The 21,464-nt window shown below is 41.7% G+C and overlaps 3 protein-coding genes and 1 pseudogene across 3 annotated transcripts in view; 2 read left to right on the top strand and 2 right to left on the bottom strand.

Annotated features, from left to right (window-relative positions):
• Positions 1–2,710, top strand: part of CLTC (clathrin heavy chain) — a 75,607-nt gene extending 72,897 nt beyond the window's left edge. Inside the window, exon 32 of the mRNA XM_027870292.1 lies at positions 1,653–2,710. Within this exon, the coding sequence (XP_027726093.1) occupies positions 1,653–1,777 (125 nt within the window). The 3' untranslated portion in view covers positions 1,778–2,710. The remainder of the gene's footprint in view (positions 1–1,652) is intronic.
• Positions 2,711–5,945: 3,235 nt separating this feature from the next.
• Positions 5,946–17,645, bottom strand: PTRH2 (peptidyl-tRNA hydrolase 2). Its single transcript, XM_027870590.1, has 2 exons — positions 17,519–17,645; positions 5,946–6,594 (listed from the first exon to the last, which is right to left on the bottom strand). Exon 2 carries the CDS (start codon positions 6,571–6,573, stop codon positions 6,034–6,036), a length of 540 nt encoding a protein of 179 aa, XP_027726391.1. The 5' UTR covers positions 6,574–6,594; positions 17,519–17,645; the 3' UTR covers positions 5,946–6,033.
• LOC114049329 lies at positions 11,964–12,296 on the bottom strand (annotated as a pseudogene).
• Positions 17,646–19,827: 2,182 nt separating the features above from the next.
• VMP1 (vacuole membrane protein 1) overlaps positions 19,828–21,464 on the top strand; it is a 126,133-nt gene continuing 124,496 nt past the window's right edge. The window contains exon 1 of the mRNA XM_027870588.1: positions 19,828–19,927. The gene's annotated coding sequence lies outside the window, so the exon portion shown is untranslated. The remainder of the gene's footprint in view (positions 19,928–21,464) is intronic.

Genomic DNA, 21,464 nt, shown 5'->3' with positions numbered 1-21,464 from the left:
TTACTCAAATTTTTGTATTTAATGAGTACATAGCCTTCATTGCTTTATTTCAAGGTGAATGGAATCTTTAACATAAGTGTTCCTCTGAAGTCAGTGTAGAGATTAATTTGTGAACTACAAGGCCTGTCACTTAGTAGAAAATGAGAGACATGTACAACTTTTAAATTGAGCCACTAGCAAAAAAAAATTTCTGTGGAAATAGGAATTTGGATGAAACACTTCAGATTGATGTAGCTGTTTTCTTAGTGTTACACTGGTGTGCATACACTCACTTAAACTGTAGATTTTAGTTCTGAGAGCATGACTCCCTATAGAACAAGTGTCTTTAGGGAAAAAAATTTTGTAGGTCAGGTTTGCTACAGGTATCTATGGACAACTCTCAGTTCGACTGAGGAAACTGTTACTGTACTACATAAGTTACTTCAGTCTCATGCATTTCAAGGTTAATAGTGCTAGGATTTTTTTTCCTGCCTGTTGTCAGATTTCCTCTTTCCTGGGAACAGATCTTTGCTAGAAGGATTCAGAAGGCATTGTTCAACTGGGCATTTCATATTCAAATGATCTTTGGTTGAAGGAGTTGGATTATATTTAACATAAGCTTAATTAGAACTGTGATTACCCAGATTTTATTGACTTAAAACTATAAACATTATTTTGCTGTTGGCACACAATAGTTTTAAGCAGTTAGGTGCACATTGCCATACATACATATCCATATCCATATCCATATATATATATATACACACACATATATATATATAACTCTTAACCAGCTTATTTTCCTCTTAATTTCTATTAATAGAACCCTCATGTTCCTTTATCTAGGTTCAACATCTGTCTTTGTCCTCTTCTCCATTCACCTGCATCTTGTCTGTTTCCTGTTGATTTCTAGTGTCTCCACCTTTCCATTCTCGCTGCTGATGCCACTTTAGTTAAAACTCCTATCTTTCATCTGGACCTTAATTAAAACTCATACCTCTCATCTGGACTGTAGAGTAATTTTAAATTTATGGAAGAGAATGTTAAGGGATCTGTTTTCTGATTCAGCCCCTATTGTTTACACTAAGCTGGGTGATTCCATCCTCCTGGACATTGGTGCTTTTCCAGCTCTGGGGTTTTTTTCCCCCCTACTTCATGTTCTTCTCTTAGGGAAAAGCATGGAAAAGCCTTGTTTTTTTTTCCCCTGTCTCTTTCAGAATTCTACCAGTATTTCAAAGTTCAGCTCAAATCCACACTCTTCTCAGAAGCTCTCCATGCTAGAAGTGCTAATTCCATAGAATACTTGTGTGCTTCTGAACTTTTTTATTCTATCAATTGTGCCCAGTTATTTCTATACATCTTTTCTTCTTCTGAACTGTAAGATCATCAAAGGCCGGGGCTGTTTTGTATATTTTTAACAACAATGGCACTTCTCATATGGCAGCCAGTAAAAGATAGTTGAGTGAATAATAAAAAGTACATCCCAATTGTGATTTTGATAAGCTTACCTTTTCATTTGTGGATGTTGCCAAATGACTCCTTTAGTAGAATAAATTTCTTTGCATATGAAAGGGGGAACAGTTTCATCCCGTTTGTTCTAACAACTGAGCTTCATTTGGTGTCAGAACCCCATTTTCACATGCCAATGACAGCTGCTTTCCTCTTGTTTATAGGTCAGCCACAGTTGATGTTGACAGCAGGGCCCAGTGTGGCAGTTCCTCCTCAAGCACCTTTTGGCTATGGCTACACTGCGCCTCCCTATGGGCAGCCACAACCTGGCTTTGGGTACAGCATGTGAGGCAGAAAATGGATCCTGGAGCTGGCTGTCTTCTTACTGAAACTCCACCGTCCCAACCCACCTCTCAATTCATAACAGGGAAAAAAGCAACAGAGTTTTGCTTCGTGTTCTTGTAACCTTTGTTTCATGAAGGACTTTTTTTTCCTAGAGCAAACTTGGATCACCTATGTTTGAACCTTTATTTCACATTCCACATCATCTTAGAATTTATTTTCAAAGGGTAATAGTTTAAATGTTTGTTCATGTGGGCTTTTTTCCTCCCCCTCCTCCTTTACAGAACTGCTTAACATTCAAACAGTCTGTTGTGAAGAACTTGATTTGCACTCTGTAGTGTTTATAAAAAAAAAAAGAGAAACTCTAATATCAAATTTCTTAAATTCAATGTACGCGAGCAGCTTAAAATATGTACTGTCTAAATGCATTTAAGTCTTATTGTATATTCAAAGAAAAGCTAAAGCAAAAATCGGTATTTGACCATGCAAGACTGCCAATGACAACAAAGACAACACTAATCAGCATCTTCTGCACTGGTTGGATTGCATAGCTCTTCAAATTATTACCGTACAGACAACTTTGCCTGATATTTTAAAATGAGCATAAAAGGCCCTCTAACCTATGCAGGTTTAAAGTTACACATATAGAAATGCTAGCGTGTTTTGCTCACTCCATATGTAACAGATGCCCTTATGTTGTGCTGTATCCTGTGCTTTTTTTGTGGGACCATTCCATTCAGGAACAAAGAGCACCATGATTCCAATTCATGTGTATTTACTAACCCTTCCCTGAGGTTTGTGTATGTTGGATATTGTGGTGTTTTAGATCACTGAGTGTACAGAAGAGAGAATTCAAACAAAATATTGCTGTTCAGTTTTGGTTGTGCAATTTGAAATTACTCAAATTTAAAATAAATTACTGGACTGTGGACATACCCTGTATAATGGCAGTTTTAATTATGCATTTTCCTAACATTAACCAATAATAAGCCAGATCAACAGATTTGATGGGGTTTCACACTGGGCAGAAACTGAGATAGTAGCAGGGTATCTTAATAGAGAGGGAGGAATAAAGATTGAGACCGTGTCAAATAATGCAACACTATGCATTCTATGATGTGAATTCCTGTAGTTAAGATACCATACAATAAAAGAACCAAGCAATGTAAATTTGACTACATTTCAGCAATCTCTCCAGTATTTTAACTGAGTGATACTTTAGATTTGTATCCAAGTATTTCAGTTAAATTAACAGATCATGTTAGGTATGTTAAATTGCCTTAATATTAGCTTCAAATAAAAACTTAAATGTTTGACTCTCGAATACTCTTTATCCTGTTTGAACATGCAGTTAGTGCTCTGTATCATCTATCTCTACCAAGTCACCCCAAATAGGGATAAATTACTTTTTTTAAAAAAAGCAAACTGCTACATTTCATGGCAGTTACTAATGCATTAAATCATTAAAAAATTTGCAAGCATGAAAAATAACTTAAATCAGCTTATTTCATTCTTCAGTTGCCAACTTCTGAAGCCATTTGTAACCTGTTCATAAAAAAAGTAAAAGGCAAGTCCTTTGAATAACACTAATCAGGTTATCCTTCTGCTTTATAGGAGCATTGGCATGAGATATTTTCTGTTACGTTCTCTATATCTGGCTATAGATTTACCAATAGCTATAAGATTGTTTAGAAAAGTCAATTTATGAAATGACTAAAGGAGTAATTGCCACGAACGGCAGGTCCCTTTTTTTTATTGTTACTATAATTAGCCTAATCAATGTGAGAAGAGCCTAGTGGTATTAAAGCAAACTAATTATTTAGTAAAACTTCTAGAGTTCTAGTTTTTATTCTCTATGTTGCCCTGGTAAGATCCTGCTTTGTCTTCATGATTACATCAAGATTATGATCTTCGTAGACCTAACATAAAAAGTAGAAAGATTGAGTCTTGTTCTTTCTTTACTCTACCCTACTCTTTCCACCAGGTAGATGCCATATGAAAGTAATCCTTCATTTTCCCCTTTATAAGTTTGTGGCATGTTGTGGCAACTGTATTTTGCAAGTGTGTAGCTTTAAATTCATATTAGGTTCCCACCTAAGGGAAATCTATTTGGAGAGTGTATGTGAAAGTTGTTTTGGCCATCCATTTTCAACTTCAGTGGTCGGGAGAGTGTTTTAATTTGGGTCCCTAGTAAAGAAAGATAAACAAGGCAACTGTAGTGGCATGGGGGAAGGCCAAATTTGACAAGTAAGAAAATTAAGGCATTCTGTTATTATATGCATGTACCTTCTTTTTGGTGCAGACCTGATTTTATTGGTGAGAAACTCCTGTTGCAAAAACCCCCTCCATTACTGCAGATCAACACTACTCCTTGTGACTTACATTCTTAATGACTTACCTAGGACTATACAGCTTATGTGAGTCCAAGGCAGCACTTGAACTCGTATTCCTGACTTCAAGGGGTCACCATGCTGCCTCTCACCCTTTACATTAGGTGTAGCTATACAGGAATTAGGGGAGTACCCTGGGTTTCCTCCAGAGATCTTTCTGCTTTTATGCTATAGCTCAGTGAAAAATGAAGCTCCTTAGTTAAAAATGAAGTATTTAGATGAGTCAGTCACATATTTTGATCTAAACAAAATACTGGTATGACAGATTCATAGCTGGGTATTCTATCTTGTATCTTTTTTTTTTTTTTTGGTCTGCAAATTTCTTCAGTGTGGTCTGGACAAGTTCAGTAAAAATGGGCAGCTCTTTATGAACTGAAAAACATGCTTGAAGTGTTCTATAAACGAACGTTCTCACTACCCTATTTTCAGCAAAATTCAAGAATTTGAATTGTAGTTATCCATGGCTAAGACAGCTGTGCCTTTATTTTTAAGTACTGAACTTGAAGTGAGATGAGGTAAGTTCTGAATTTGTGTAATGTATAGGCAAGTTGTTTCACCTTACTCCATCTTGAAAAAGAATTTGGGTTCATCTATAAAATGGGTATAAGACATACCCTAACTCAAAGGATTACTCTGCAAACCTTAAAGCTGTATAGAATGTGAGCTTAGTTACGGTATCCAACAACTTTTAAGCTTAGAAAATATTCAACACTGGGACTGATAACTTCAAAAGTCCTCTGAATTCTGTAACAATATTTGAATCTGATATTTTAAGAAGTATGCTAGGGGTTACAAAATAGATTAGCTTAAGATACGGGTTTTAAAGGAAATAGTACTATCACCCCTCATGTAAAGAGAATTAGTTTCAAAAAATATGGCAAACTTAGTTCTCTTCTGTACTTATACCACATAGTAGCTGAAACTTTCTGGATGAAGCTCAGAAAGTTTGGTAGGTGAGACATTTTTTCACTGTCACTATTTGGAAAAGTTTAGGTCATCCTGGGGAAACAGGTCTGAGTTGAGGGCCAGCTGGCTAAGAATCATAGATTTGGAGTTAAAATAGATCAGATTAAGTTCAACTTCCTTATTTTACAGAGGACAAAACTGAGGGAGGCTCACAGAAAGGAATGACCCATCCAAGGTCACATGTTACGTAACACAAACGAGCCAGGATGAGCCCAAGTATTATAGTTAAAATCCAGCCCTCTTTCCACATTATCAGACTGCTTCTAAGGCTGTCAGATGACAAAAGCCTCAGAAAAGAGGCTAAAGGTAAGACTGAGTTGAACCGGTCTTCATTACATGATGTTGCATCACTTTGAAGTCTTGCATAAACAGTCAGTTTAGAGACAGTTGCTAATGCAGCATTTTTCTCACTGTTAACACACCCCCAGTATTACCTCTTTAGTTACTTATGAAATAAACTGAAGGTAAATAACTTCATTTTAAGACACTAGTTGGAGTATTCCCTAGGTTTCTGCCACACCAAATACTGCCATAGGTCTCGAAGAGAAAGCATTAAAATTATAACATCTCAGGTAAGATACAGTTGTGACACTGGGAAGTGCTGTTTTACCATGTTGTGGCATCAAAGGTTCAAAAATGGACTATTTTTCTTGCATTGTAAATAAGCAAAGACACTTAGGTCAATTCTATGTAAGGTCCAGTATTAGCCTATTATTTCAAATGGGATGTGTTTATCATTGGAAAAGTAAGAGACAGGTGGTCTGCAAACCAGAACAAATTTTTAATATCATTCCAAGTACACTCAAGTTAAAAAAACAGTTAAAAGGGCAGGTCATTTTTTATTATTAGAACAAAATGGAGGTTCAGTCTAAGAAGACTTGCACCTCATCGCCACAAAAAATTCAGCTCAATAAAGTTTTAAATGGCCAGTAACTTTATCAATTAAATCTGCTGGTCCTGGCCCAATTCCTAGGACAGTCCGAGAGCCTGGTTCTACCTGAGTACGCCCAGCATCTTGGATTAAGCTCACAGTCAGTCCTAGTACTTTGGCATGAGTAAGCAATTCAGCCAGAGACTCTTCATCAGGAGCTTTGACCACCACTTTGGGCTGACCACAGTACTCCCATTGTTTCAGAAGCTCTGGATTTCTCCTTTGTACTTGCTTGTAGGCAGAAACAGCAGCATGAGAACACTGAGCTGCCACTTTTCCCTTCCCCATCTTCAAGTCATTGCGGACCACAATTATCATCTTGAACTCCCCACTTTCTCCCAAGATGCTGGCTTCAGTCTCAGCCTCTGGGCTTTTCTTATTCACTGGGTTTGAACCATTTACTGAGGGGGTCCTGGAGGTCACCCCAAATCGAACTCGGAGGCCCCAGCCCAAACATATGCCACAGGCAACTGCAGCAGCCAGGCTGAGTGTGCCAGAGTGAGCCAAGTAATCCATGCTCACAGACTTGGAAAATATCTAAAGGGAAAGAAATAATAAGTTAACTACTTTAGCAACAAATACTGTAATGAAATATTTTAGATAAACCTATTGATATAATTTCTAACATACTTCTAAGTCTATATCTAAGAATATGCAAAAAAAAAAAAAAAAGGCAAGTTTGTTTCAAGTGCATTTGCCCAAAATTTTTCCTCAGGCCCTAATGCAGACAAGGTGGAACTATTTAGGTAATTAATTTAGACAACTTTGGGTTCTTGGACACAAAAGAAACACTTTTTAATTTGTCTTCCCAATTTTAGTGCTGAGATAAGCCAAAAGGACTGGATATTTCATCAAAATGCCTCCGGGATATAAAAGCTCTCTCTGTTCTTTCAAGAGGTAATTTCACCACTGTGTTAGGATACTATGACACATTTGTGTCACTATTGCATTTTACCTTATCACCATGTCCTGACTATATGTACTCAGTCTTTGCTTAAGAGAGATACAAGGGGGAAAACTTCCCCAAACCAAAAATATAAAAATCTTCCAATGCCCTTAAAGGCAATGCTTTGACTCAGAGGCTGGATTACTGCAACATTCCAGAGGATTTTGGGGATGATCACCTAATCTAGCTTCTTGGTTTTATAGAAGGGGAAATACAAAGGAGGGTGGTGTAATCACTTACTCAGGGTCACTGCTAGTTACCTAATAAGAGATGGAACCAGGATTTGATCCTACATCTGACTCCAAATCCAGGGTTTTTTCCACTATCATGCCTTCCACTGTCAGGCAAGCCAAAAGCAATACCTTATTAGAGTAGGAAGTTCAGAATAATTTAAAAGCAACCTAGCTGTTCTCCAACTTCCTCCCATTTTCTTTGAACCTCAACTCTTGGTTATTCTTCACAAACCTCTAGTACTATCATGCCCACATCTGAACCATTAGCACTATCTCCTTGCATCTAAACAGTTCTCTCAGTAGTTGACATTCAAACTTTACAATTCCTGTGGCTACCTTCACCTCACCAGACTGTAGGAATCCTTCAACTTTGATTACACGTCAGTATATGTCATAGGATTTAAGAGTTGGGAGGTATTTTATGTCATCTAATCCAACCTTTATATATTCCAGATGAAGTTTTTTTTCCTATTAAACATATTTTCATATTAATGATGTTGTAAGTAAGAATTAGAACCAATAGGAGGAACCACCAAAAAGAGGAAACAAAACACAAGAGAAGAAAAAAAAATAGCAAATAGTATGCTTCGATCTGCATTCAAACTCCATAGTTCTTTGTTTGGATGTGGATAGCATTTTCCATCACAAGGCCTTTGGAGAAGTCTTAGATCCTTGTATTGCTGGGAAGGGTTAAGTTTATCAATATTAGTCATCGCACAACGTGACTGTTATTGTGTACAACGTTCTTCCTTCTGAGATTATCTACAGTTTATCCTGTCTATATTTTTTGTTTGTTTGTATGTTTTGTTTGTACGTAGTTGTTTGCATGTCTTCTCCCCCATCAGACTGAGTTTCTCAATGGCAGGAACTGGTTTTTTGTGTTCTTTGTATCCCCAGAATTTAGCAGTGTCTGGCATTTATATAAATGCTTGTTAGCTTGACTTTGATCTTGGAATCCTCCTTTGGATTCCCTTCGTTTTATAATATCTTAATTCTGGGTAGAATGATACAATTTTCAAAGTGCCTTCATCTAACATTATTCAATTCCATAAGCACTCATTAAGCACATACTACAAATAAACAAAGAGAGACATATATACAAATTAAGAGGGAGACAGAGGAAGCTAACAAGAAGGGGGATCAGCAGAGAAAGAACTGATGGAATCTGAATGTAGGTCAAAGCATACTATTTTCAGTTTCTTTGGTTTTTTTTCATGGATTTTTTTCCTTTTGTTCTGTTTCTTCTTTCACAACATGACTAATGTGGAAATACGTTTAACATGATTACACATATAATCTATATCAGATGACTTAGGGAGAAGGAAGAAAAATTTAGAATTCAAAATCTTACTTAAAAATTGAAGGTTGAAAACTATCTTTACATGTAATTGGGAAAAATAAAATACTATTTACATTTTTTAAAAAAGGAGGATCAGGAACGGTTTCCTGTAGGAGGGAGCTAGAGATTCTAGAAGGAGCAAAGGGAGTACATTTTAGGCATGATGCACAGCCTATAGAAAGGCATAGAATTGGAAGATGGAATGCAACATCTGGGGAACAAGTAGGCCAGTTTGGCTGGAATAGAGTGGAGATAATGTAAAATAAATATAAAAAGGAAGACTGTTTCATAAGGAGAAAGCTGAGGAGTTTATATTTTAGCCTTAAGATAATAGGAAGTCAAAGAAGATTCCTGAGAAGGGTAGTATCCTGTTCAGACCTGTGCTTTAGGAAAATTACTTTGATGGCTGTGTGGATGAGGACTAGAGAGGGGAGAGACTAGAAGTCAGTAAGTCAATATGCATCTAGTAAGAGTCTATTATATGCCAAGCACCATGCTAAATACTGGAGATACAAAAGGAGGCAAAAGATAGTTCCCGCCCTCTCCAAGTTCACAATCTAATGGGGGAGACAACAAGCAAACAATTATATACAAACAAAATATATACAGGATAAATAGGAAATAATTAACAGGGGCAAGGCACTAGAATTAAGAAGAGTTGGGAAAGGCTTCCTGTAGAAGATGGGATTTTAGCCGAGTATTGAAGAAAGCCAGGGAAGCCAGAAGGATGAGATGAGGCAGCAAAACATTCCAGGCTTGAGGGACAATCAGAGAAAATGCCCAGAACTGAGAGGTAGAGTGTCTTGTTCGTGGAATAGCAAGGAGGTCAGTGTCAGTAGATAAGAAAAGTATGTGGTGGGGAATAAAATATAATATTAGAAAGGTAGGGGATGGAGGAGGGGAATAACATCATGAAGATCTTTGAACACTAAACAGAACATTTTGTTTGAACACTCCATAGGGAGCCACTAGAGTTTATTGAGTAGTGAAATGGTCAGATATACATTTTAGGAAAATCACTTTAGTGGATGAATAGGGGCTGGACTGAAGTAGGGAAAGAATTGAGGCAGGTAGCCTCACCAGCAGGCGATGATGGCCTGTACCAATAGGTTTTTGCAACAGAGATAGTGAAGCGCCAAGGATGGCACCTAAGTTTCAAGCCTTGGGGACATGGATAATAGTGGTGTCTTCAACAGTAATATGAAAGTTGGAAGGGCTTAGAGGATAACACTATGAATTCAGTTTTGGATATGTTGAGTTTAAGATGTCTACGGGACATCTAAGTCAGGTTGTCTGAAAGGAAGCTGGAGATGTGAGATTGAAGGTCAGCAGTGAGATTAGCAGGATAGGTGGACTGGAGAATCACTGGTATACAGACGGTAATTAAACCCAAGAGAGCTGATGAGATCACAAAGTGAAGTGACAGAGGGAAAACAGAAGAAGGCCCAAAACAGAGCTCTGCAGACACCTATGGTTAGACAGCATACTTTGGATGAGGATCCAGCATAGGAGATTGCGGCAAGATCTGGCAAGTAGGAGAAGGACTAGTAAAGAGTGGTGTCCCAAAAACCTACAGAGAACAGAGTATCAAAGAGAGTGATCAACAGCATCGAAGGTTGCAGAGAGGTTGAAAAGAATGATTGAGAAAAAGCCACTGGATTTGGCAATTGAGAGATCACTGGTAATTCTGGAGAGAGCAATTTCAGTAGAGTGATGAGGTTGGAAGCCAGTTTAAAAGGGGTTAAGGAGAGAACGAGAAGAGAAGCAGTCAAGTCACCTATTGTGAATGGCCTTTTCAGGGAGTTTAGCCACAAAGAGCAGAAGAAATATAGAATGACAATGGGGTAAAAAGGATCATGCAAAGGTTTTTATGAGGACGGGGAAGACATGAGCATGTTTGTAGACAGTAGGAAAGGAGCCAAGAGAGGGAGCAATTGATGATAAATAATAGAGATGACAGGGGAGATGCTGGAGGAGATGGGTTGGAATGGGATGGCTTGTGCAGGTAGAGGGGTTTGCCTTGGTAAGGAGTAAAGCCACCTCTTTGTGAGACGGGTGAGGAGAAGCAGATACTGGCAGAAGTCATCTGAGTGATATGAGATGAAAAACAGAGTAACAGCTCATTGTAAACACTCTCAATTTTTTTCTGTAAAATATCAGGCAATATTCTCATCTGAGAAGCTGGTGGGAGGAGGAACCACAGGAGATCTGAGGAAGGTTAAAAAGGTTTGGAAGAACTGCTGTGGAGAATGGGATAGTGAGTTGATAAGGGAAGTATGAAAGGATTGTGTAGCAGCAGTGAAGGCCTAGAGGTTGTATAACATAAATTTGTAATGGAACCAGTCAGAATGGTTATTTTCTCCCAGTAGCACAAGTATAAGAGTAAAAGTCACAGATGGTGGGAGTTAACCAAGGCTAAGGCTAGGCAGGGTACAACTAGTGATATGACAGAGGGCCAGGGACTCGAGAAGAGGAAGTAGAGTTAAAGTGGTTCATCAAAGGGTCAAGATAGGGAAAAGAAGAGAGTTCAGAGATAATGGCCAGGGAAAGAACTGAGGGGTCCCAGTGGGGATGAAGAATAGGGTTTGGTAAGGGAAGGTAGAGGAAGATGTAGAGAATCAACAGATTAAGGTCAGATAAATGGATTGTGGAATTCTTGAATGTGGAGGTGAAACATTTATGAGTGATGGCAAGATCAAGGGTATACATACATAAAGCCACCTTTATGTATGGCTGAGGAGGAGTGGAGGAGTAAGTCATAGGAAATGAGGAACTAAGTGGTTTGGGTCAGAGTAAATATGTATTGGGAGTCAATATGTACTGGGAAACACCTCCCTGGGTGAGAGGTAATCCTCAAGGGCCTTAACTAGAATGATAGGTATGTAACCGCAAAAAAAAAAAAAAGGATGGATTTGAGAATATTGAGGAGATGGAATCAAAAGACAGCAACAGATTGGATCTGAGGGAAAGAGGAGTTGAGGAAAACTTCAAGGTTATGAACTTGGGTGATAGGATTTGATAGGATAGGTTGGGTGAACTTGGGGGGGGGGGTTTAAGAAGGGAAGATAATGAATTTCACCTTGGACATGATAAATTTCAAATGTCTACCCAAGTGGATTTGTCTAATAGGCAGTTGGTGATTTAGGAATGGAGAGTTTGAGAGAGATTATCTCATTTAATCTTCATTACCACTCTGTGACGGAGGCAGGAAGGTACTATGGTGTGGATGTATAAACAGATGCTCAAAAGGTTTGAATGGCTTGCCTATGCTTGGGGCAGAACTAAATGCCCAGCAGGAATTAGAACCCAGATCCTTCTAAGTCCTTGTCCAGTTTTTTTTTTCACATTTGCAAAATGTGTATAATTTTATTTAATCAGTTTTCATATTCTAGATCCTTGAGGGATAAAGCACCACTTGGATCCTGTGTCCAATGGTCTTGGCAGGAAGATTGCTTCCAAACTTGGCTCAAACCATTCCATTATTTCCATGAGCCTAAGTAACTTTCCCCCAGATCACTCTTGTTCTGTTGGGTTTCCAACCAGGAATCATTGTGTTGGTTTTTTTTTTGTATATATAAGCATATCTCTTGCCTAAATAGAATTCAGTTTCATCCCAAGCACAGCCTCTTTCAGTTTTCAGAAGAGCTGGATGTTCCCTCTGCCTTCATAGGCCTCATTTGTAGCCAGCAAAAATGGCCTTAGACCACAGCCTTCCAGACATTTTGCTGTTCTAGAAGTCCTGTTTCCAACAGGCCTTCCAGGCTCCAAGAGGAAAAAGGAAGAGCCCAGTTGTCTTTTACACAGAATTTCAGGGGTAGCCTCACCAGCAGGCGATGATGGCCTGTACCAATAGGTTTTTGCAACAGAGATAGTGAAGCGCCATCTTTATATTCAGAATCTTTATATTCAGAAATGTAATCAGTTGTTTATGTACAGTCACATCAGCAACTCATTAGAGCAAAGATAAAGATCAAAATCAACATTAAACCAGAAGAATAAAGTAAGAGATATGGTATGACATTTGAGGCAACACTAACATAAACTATTTAAGTAAGCTGTTGATGTTCAAGAAAAAGAAATGGGTAAAAGAAAAGAGAATAACAGATAATTACCATTTCCTGAGGAAGTCCAACAAGGAGACCAAAAGAACCTAGAAACAAGCAGTTGACACTAGATTCTCCTTGTCAGCTTTGCCACTTACTATTTTGTGATCTTTTCCTACCTTTCCAATCTTCTTATACCTCCTCCTCACCTCCACCTACTCTGTGACCCAGTGACACTGGCCTCCTTTCTATTCCAGGGATAAGACACTCCATCTCCCAACTCTGCATTTTCACTCGCTATCCTTCCTGCCTGGAACTCTCTCCCTCCTTACCCCTACTTCCTAGCTCCCTTCAAGTCTCAGTTGAAGTCTCTTCTTCTGCAAGAAGCCCTTCCCAATCCTCCTTAATCTCAGTGCCTTCCTTCTGCAACTACTCCCAATTTATCCTGTGCAGAGCTATACAGTATAAAGTTGTTTGTGTGCTGTCTCCCCCATTAGACTGTGAGCCATTTGAGAGCAACAACTGTTTTTTTTGGGGGGGTGGGGTGGGAGGATGGTTTGTCTTCCTTTGTGTCCCAAGCACTTAGCACAGTACCTGGCACTTAATGAATGCTAGTTGACTGAATACTTGGGCAAGCTGCTTAAGCTCAGTGGGCCTCATTTTTCTCACATGTAAAATGAGGGGGTTGGACCAGATTACCTCTAAGGTCTCTTCTAGCTCTAAACTTATGATTCTATTCTGTACTGTTCCCCAAAATGGAAAAATACATAAAGGAAGCCTTCTAATATACTGGGTAGATCTTCTATGGCATATCTATAGGGGAATATAAGCACACATACAAAAAATACATAGAATGAGGCGAGAATGAGCTGTTATTTGTAACCATGAAATAAATGTCCCTATCACTGAGTTTGTCTGGGTTCTCATCACACTGCTCCGTCATGGTTCTCTTGCTACCCATAGTGTGTGGATAGGGGTAAAGTATAAGAAGATTCAAAGTACAAAAAGTGTTGAGGTTGTACAGAGCTTTAAATGCCAAAAAAGAAGTTTACACTTGATCCTGGAAGCAACAGAGAGACAATGGAGTTTATTAACTGAGGGTAAGGGGAGGGGTTACATGATCAGATCTGCACTTGAGGAAAATCACTTTGGCAACTACATGGAAAGTGCACTTGAGTGAGAAGAGACTTCAGGTAGAGACCAATTAGGAGGCTATTTCAATAGCTAAGGCCAGAGGTCATCACAGCTTGAGCTAGGTGATATCTGGGTAAGCAGAGAGAAGAAAATGTATACATGGTATGTTATAGAAAAAAAGATAAGATTCAGAACCTGACTGGGAACTCTGAAGTGAGTGAGAGTGAGGAGCTGAGAATGACAGGAAAGTTATGAGCTTGGGGAGTGGGAGGATGTGGTAGCTCTAACATTAGGAAGGAAATTTGGAATATGAGAAGTTCTGGAGAAAAGATAATGAATTTTGTTGTGGCCATGCTGAGTTTGAGATAACTAGGGGCCTTCCAATTGGACAAGTCTAATAGGAAGTTGGTGATGAGGGCCTGGAACTCAGAAGAGAGGACAGAAATAGATATAGATCTGGGAAACATCCGGCACAGAGATGATGACTGAATCCATGCAAGCTGATGAAATCAGCAAAGGAGATAGAAGAGAAGAAAAAAGGGCCCACGACAAAGCCTTTGAGGGATAACCATAATTAATAAGTATGACATTGATAAAATTCCAGCAAAGAAGACTGAGAAGTAACAGCAGGAGAACCAAGAGAAAGCAGGCTCACAAAAACCCAGAGAACGGTCAACAATTTCAAATGCTGCAAAGGCAATAAGGAAGATGAAGACTGAGAAAAGATCACCAGATTGGGCAGTTAGGAGGAGAGAGAGGAATTTTACTTGAATGATGAAGTCAGAAGCCAAATTGTGGAGGGTTTATAAGATGGTAATAGGACAAGAAATGGAGGCACAAAGTGTAGATAGTTTTTTCAACGAAGCTGAGAAGGGAAAGAGAGAGAGGATAATAGCTAGCAGCTATGGTAGGATCTAGTAAGAGTCTCTTTTTAAGGATGGAGGAGACATCCTCCAGATTTGTAGGCAGCAAGAAAGGTGCCAGTAGATAGGAAGAGATCTGATTTAAGATTGGAAAGAGTAAGGATGATAGTGGGGGCTCCCCACTGCTGGTGAAGATGCTTGGGGGGGTGGGACAAAGTTGTATGTAGGAGATGGCTTCTGTTCCAAAGCCCACCTCTCCAAGGACTGTAATGAAGAGATAGTGAGGATGATGGAAGACAAAGGAAGAAAACAACTTGTAGCAAATGACACCAACTTTTTAGGTGAAGTCTAAGGCCAAGGTCCTTAGGTGAGAAGATGGGGAGAGGGGCTGCTACAGGAGGCTTAAGGAGAAACAAGTTTAGAGTGGCTAGTTCAGTGAGTGGGATACAGAATTTACATGTATGTAGAAGTACCCTAGGGCAGAAATTGGGGTAGAGAGGAAGACTGTGAATCAAGAACTGTATTCAAGGAAGGAACAAGATCTGGAGATTGTAAAATAAAAAGCCACAAGGGTCTGGAGTGGGTGATGAATTTGGACAGACTGAACCACAAAGGAAAAGTTGTCAAATGATGATGATAGAAAGTCAGAAAATGGCAATGAAGAATAGGGAATTTTAATTTCTAGACCAGGACCAGATAATCAGTAGCTGAAGGAAGGTATAACCAATTCTGTAAAGGTTAACCAGGGATGCACTGTCATCTATAGAGAGCCAGCTCTTATTGAGCACCAGAAGAGGGAACAAGAGAAGAAAAAAATCTAAAATGAAAGGATATTTATTGATCTTAAAGGGGAAGTTCTAGAAGGCACAGTGGAAAGGGATGAGCAGATCTCAAGCAGGGCATTAAGGGAATCAATAAGGTTGCGGTGGATGGGAATGAAAGAGTGGACACCTGGATTTGGAGAAGGAGGTGTGTTCTTTAATTCAGTATTACTGGGATGGGGAGAATAAGCTAATTACTGGTTATGAGTCTAGGAAGAGTGTTAGTAAACAATGAAGGCAGGTGATTAGAAGGTTCAAGGCTGTCTCTCAAGCCCTCATCTGTTCCTAGCACACAGCAGGCACTTAAATACTTGTTAACAGACTGATCTGTGTAAGTATTGAGGTGACCTGAAAGACGCCACACTAGTTGCTGGGGAAACAAACTGAGTTTACAATAAAGAAGATACAATTCATACCCACATAAGCATGATAAAGGTAAAAAAAAAAAAAGGATAGAGAAAAGGAAGGTACAGGGAAAGGGGAAATGGTGATAAGGTACTCTATGAAAAACTGATATGAAGTAATCCCTTTCAGTGGGGATGATGCTGTGGAAAGGGTAAGACATCAGGGAATGAAGGCAGAGATGTGGATGCAGTTTACTCTGCTGTATGAAACAGCTTCTGAAGATAAGAGATTTCAGTATGAGATCAAGCAATGGTCCCTGTAGTACAGTCTGGCTGGAATGCTGAACTTGTGAAGGAGTAATATGAAGTTACACTGGGGCCAGATTGTGAAGGAATTTAAATGCCCAACTAAGAAATTTGTATTTTCTCATATGTATGACAAAAAACAATCAGATTAAGAGAAGGGGATTTTAGACATTTTAAATCTGACATCTGGTGGGGCATTTGGATGAAGATGGGTATCCAGCATATAGCTGGTGATGTAATAGTGGAGTTCAGGGAAGAGACTGGAGCTAGACATATAGATTTGGAAATCATGTACACAGAGGTGAAAAAGGGCTTGGATTGGATCATGAAGACCAACCAAGATTTGGAAATCATGTACACAGAGGTGAAAAAGGGCTTGGACTGGATCATGAGGACCATGATGACCAGTGTATGAAAGGCCAGGATCTTGGGAGACCAAGGAAGGATCATAGTAGAAAGAAGGAAGGAAAGCAGGAAAGAAATTGTGTAACAGGAGCCAAGATATTTTCTTAAAACACACTATAATGAGGTGGTGGTTGACAGTATAAAATTGTGAAGAAATTGCAACGGATGAAGACAAACAAAAGGCTACTGGATTTGAAAATCCAGAGGACACTGGTGACCTCTGCAGGGAAAGTTTCAGTAAAAGCAGTTAAGTTAGCAAACATATTGTGCCAAGGAGAGCGGGTAGTAAGGGAGTAGATGCAGGGCCTGTTTCTGGAAGTTTGGCAGGAATACAGAAAAAAAGGCACAAGGCTAGTGTAATGGAAAAGGAAGAGAGAAGAAGAGAGGAAAAGACTGAAAACGAGGAAAGGAAGAGATGATGGTGGATCTGAAGACAGAAACCACAGGCAAGAACTGCCTCACTTTCATAGATTGGAACCACGATGGAATAGACTGGAAAACCTACTGCATCATGGGACTCATAAACCACTGCAATCCAACATTGGTGTGGTGTAGATGTGGGCCTCCATGGAGCCACTGCAGGTTATGAGCATTTAGTGAGTTTTGGGGGGGGGGTACGAAGGTGAGGTACAAGACGCTCAGGGAGAGCCAACTTATCTGCTAAAGGACCGAGGACGAAGGTTTGGATGAACCGCTATGCGGAGTCGACCCCAGCTGCCCACTCCAGCATCCCTGACGGATGGCCCTTCCCAGGACCAGGAGAGCTCGGGCGCCTTCCTGGGCAGCTCCCCTCCCTGCAGGGCAGGGATGACAGCTGGGAAGCTCAGCAGCGCCCAGGGGGCGCGGCGCGGCCCCTTCTTGCCCTGAGGCCTGAAGCGCCTTAGCTCCAACGCCCGCGGAGGAGGCTGGGCTCGCCTCGCCCGTCTCCTTCAGGCCCCCCAGGCTCCTATCCCAGTCCTGGGCTGAGACGGAGGGAAGCCCTGTCTGGGGTGGACGCTCCCGAGGGCCGCCTGGCTTTCCTCCCTACCTGAAGCTTCCTTCACGTCAGCTCGGTCGCCACGTTCTTCCTCCCGCGCAGGCTACCTCTTCCGGGTCACGACAGCCGGTTCCGGGGACTGGTGGATAAATCATCCCCGCCGTCGCTTCCCTGGTGTGCTGAGTTTCCAGAGCTGCCCTAAGGTCTCGCGAGAAGCATTACACAGGTGGTTGGGAGGAGTCAGAGAAAGCGGGGTGGGGCGAGCCAGAGGTGAGGGAGGGCTGATCTTGTTGGCTTCTTTAGAATAAAGTATAAACTCTTCTTTTTGGCGTTTACATCTTTTCACTGCTTGGCCCTAGCCTATCTTTGCAGCCTCATTATACACGGCACCCCGACCCTGTCTCCACGCCTTTGCACCAGCCGTCCCTCTTGCCTGGAATGCCCTCCTTCACTTTTCCTTCTCAGAATTCCCAGCCTGCTTCGAGACGCAGCTCGGGCACTACCTTCTAACCAGCATCAACCGTCAACAAGCATTTAACCTACGCGGCACCAGTTAATAAGCAATTGATAAACATTAAGCGCCCTATGATATGCCAGGCACGGTGCTAAGCACTGCGTGCAAATACCACGAATCCCTACTAGCTACTAGAGTTTACGTTCTTAAAGGAGAGACAACAGGATTAGGTTGTAAACTCTGAGCGCAGAGATTATTTTTGCCTCACTTTGTATCCACAGCCTGCTAAGCACGGCGCCTGGCACATAATAGGTACTTTTTGAGTTGTTTTCAGTCTTTACCGACTCTGGGATCCCTTTTTTGGGTTTTCTTGGCAAAGATACTAGAGTGTTTTGCCATTTCTTTCTGCAGTTCATTTTGCAGATGAGGAAACTGAGGCAAACAGGATTAAGTGACTTGCCCAGAGTCACAGCTAGGCAGTGTTTTTGGCAGGATCTGAACTCAAGAAGTTGTGTCTTTCTTTCTCCGGGCCAGGCACTCTACCATAACAGGTGCGTAATAAACGCTAATTAACTTGGCTCAATATCTGGACATATAAGTGACTCAGTAGATAAAGCACTGAACCTGGAGTCAGAAGACCTAAGTTCAAGTCATTCCTCTGATACTACTATGTGACAGGCAACACAACTTAACCTTCATCGGTGTACTTCCTCATCTGAAGAAACGGATAATAATGAGTCTCCTTCAAAGAGTTGTGAGGATCCACTTAGATAATGTATGTAAAGCCCTTTGCCAACCTTAAAAGTGCTATAAAATATAAGCTTATTATTAGAGAATAAATATAAAAATAAAAAGTAAACAAAGCAATTTGAGAGGGAGTTTGCTAGTTGATAAGGGGAAATACATTTACTTAAACATTTATTTTGTATTTATCCTGTATATACTCATATATGATTATACATTGATTGAAGAAGAGACTGAAAGGGAGAAGGGGCTGATAAAAAGGCTGTAACAGGGAGGGTAGGGGAGACGGCAGGAGGAAAGGCCAGGGAGGAATGATGGGGAAAATCAGGAAGGCATATTAGAAGAAGGGAAGGGGAAAAGTGAAAAGAAAATAGAGGAGGGAGAGAGAAGCTAGCTTTCAAAAGAGAAGGGAAGAGAGGAGGAGGAAGGGGGAGTGGGAAGTGAAAATGGATGGGAAGGAGAGGAGGAGAGAGGGAAAACGGGGTGAGAAAGAGAAGGGGAGAAAGAAGAGGAATGGACAAAGAGAAGGGAAAGAGGGAAAAGAGAAGAGGGGTCGGAAAAGAGAAGGGAATGAGGTAAGAGAGAAAGGGAGTGGGAAGAAAAAAAGGGGACAGGGAAAGAAGGAATGAAAAGGAGACAAGGGGAAGATGGAAGAGAAGAGGAATAGGAAGAGAGAAGGGGAGAAGAGGAAAAAGAAGGAAGAGGGAAGAGAGGAGGGGAAAAGCAGGAGGAAAGGAAGAATAAAAGCTAAAATGAAGAGGGGGGAAGTGAGAGAAAGGGAAATGAGGGAGAGGTGACTGGAGAAGTGAGAGAAGAGTGTGAAAGGAAAGGGGAGGGGGCGAGAGGAAGGAGAGGGAAAGGGGGTGAAGGAAATGACTGGATGGGGAGGGAGGACAGGAGATGGGACGTTGGGGGAGCAAGGAGTAGAGAGGGAAGAGACGGTGGAAGGAGCAGATGATGGAGGTGAGGGAGAGGGAGGGCGTAGAAATGCGTCATCTCGGGGAAGAGTAGAGCGGAAAAGAAGAGGAGAAAGGAAGAGAAGTGGGCAGGGAGAGATGTGAAGGCAGGAGACGGAGCAGCGAGCACAATGACGTATGCCTCTCCTGGGGCGAGGGGAGGAGCTGAGGACGGAGGAAGGCAGGGAAGTGGACCGGAAATGAGGCGGGAAGTTCCGGTTGGCCCGAGCCCATCTGCGGGTGTGAGAATCGCTCAGGATCCTCTCGCGGAGCCGGATCCGGAGCCGGAGCCGGGGCTGCCGCTGGGTACGTAAATCTGGGAGGGAGCGAGGGAGCGAGCGCCGGGGCCCGGGAGCCAGCGGCCGCCCTCCCGGGAGCTCCCTCGGGCTGCAGGTGCCGGGACTCCCGGTGTCTCCCTGCTGCTCAGCCGCCGCCGCGGGGCCCCCAGGCCGGCCGAGCGGAGCGGCTCCCGGGGCGGTGGGGAGAGAGGGAGCGACGTCGCTGGGCGCCCGGGACGCAGCCCCGGTTGCCGCCCCCCGCCCAGAGCAGGGAAGGCGCCGGCCGGCCTGGGCCCCAAGTAGCAGCCGGCTCAGCTTTCCGAAATCGCTCCGTGCTCGGTGTCTGGGGCTCCTGTTTCAGCGCCGGGCCGGCGGGCAGTTGCCAGCTCCCCCGCGCTCATCGTGGCCTTGGCTGCTTCGGGTTCAGCGGCCAAGAGTCCCTGCAGAGTCCCGGCTTCATCCTCCCTCCCCGATCCACCCTGTCCGTCTGTCTCCTCTCTCTCCTCACCCGTCTCCCGTCTCCCGTCTCCCCTCTCCCCTCTTTTCTCTTCTCTCCCTCCCCTCCTGTTTATTTGCCTCTCTGTGTCTGTCATTGTCTCCCCCTCCCCTTTCTCTCCATCTGCCTCTCTTTCCTCTTTCTCATCTCTTCTGTCCTCTCCCTCTTCCTCTCCTTATCTGTCCTCTCAAGCTGAATTTGAGGCAAAAAGGGGTTTGTGGTCCAAAAAAAAATCACCTGTTGGGATACTCTTCTTAGTCCCAAAATCTCAAGAGGCTGGACAGAGGCTGAAGAACCTTTTCTCGTTGCTTGCTGGCTTATGGATGACGTTCCTTTACCCCAAACCGAACTGTACCCAGTTTTTCCTTCTTCCTGAATTCTCACAGACACCTCCCAATCAGTGTCTTTGCCACTTTCTACCCTCTACCCATCTAGGCAACCAAACACTCAGCCGTTTCTAAGAACCTTTCTAGGAAATCCAGTGATTTTGACTTTTCAGATCATAACAGTAAGTTTGAGACAGAATTTACAGTTAAATTACTTACAGGCTGGGAAAGAGAACTTGGATAGACTTTTTTTGTGGTATAATAATACAGTGTGTATTTTGGCCAATCCCTGATGACTTGAGCAACTGAATATGGGTGGAGGTGTATGCTAATTGTTACACCTATATTATTAGCCACAGTTTACATTTCCTAGTCAGGGGAATGTTTTCCTTAAACTTTTGAAACGATGAGGCACCCATTTGGATTGTAAACAATTTGTGTAGATAGTGGACTTTCACCTTGTCTAGAGTTATAAATGGATGTACTTGTTAGCTGATAATTACATATATTTGGATTTTTAGGCCCAATTCCACTAACAAAACAGATTTACATTGCATTACTTTACAGATTACAGTGTTTTGTCATTTTGGGAAAGAGAAGTCGCACATTCATTTTCAGTAACGTAATAATAGAGAGTTGGATCTTTTGGCCACAACCAAATGGCTTTTGCTACTGAATGTAGGAGGAGAGATATGCTAAGTATTCTACCTGCTGTTAGGGACCGATTATATTATTGTACATAT

The sequence above is a fragment of the Vombatus ursinus genome, unplaced genomic scaffold (genome assembly GCF_900497805.2).
Source record: "Vombatus ursinus unplaced genomic scaffold, bare-nosed wombat genome assembly UNPS02014797.1, whole genome shotgun sequence".
Classification (NCBI taxonomy): domain Eukaryota; kingdom Metazoa; phylum Chordata; class Mammalia; order Diprotodontia; family Vombatidae; genus Vombatus; species Vombatus ursinus.
This window is presented reverse-complemented; position numbering and strand designations above follow the sequence as displayed.

Bases quoted from the DNA above. Each gene is read 5' to 3' on its own strand.
- PTRH2 (XM_027870590.1), bottom strand. From the start codon at position 6,573: ATGGATTACTTGGCTCACTCTGGCACACTCAGCCTGGCTGCTGCAGTT.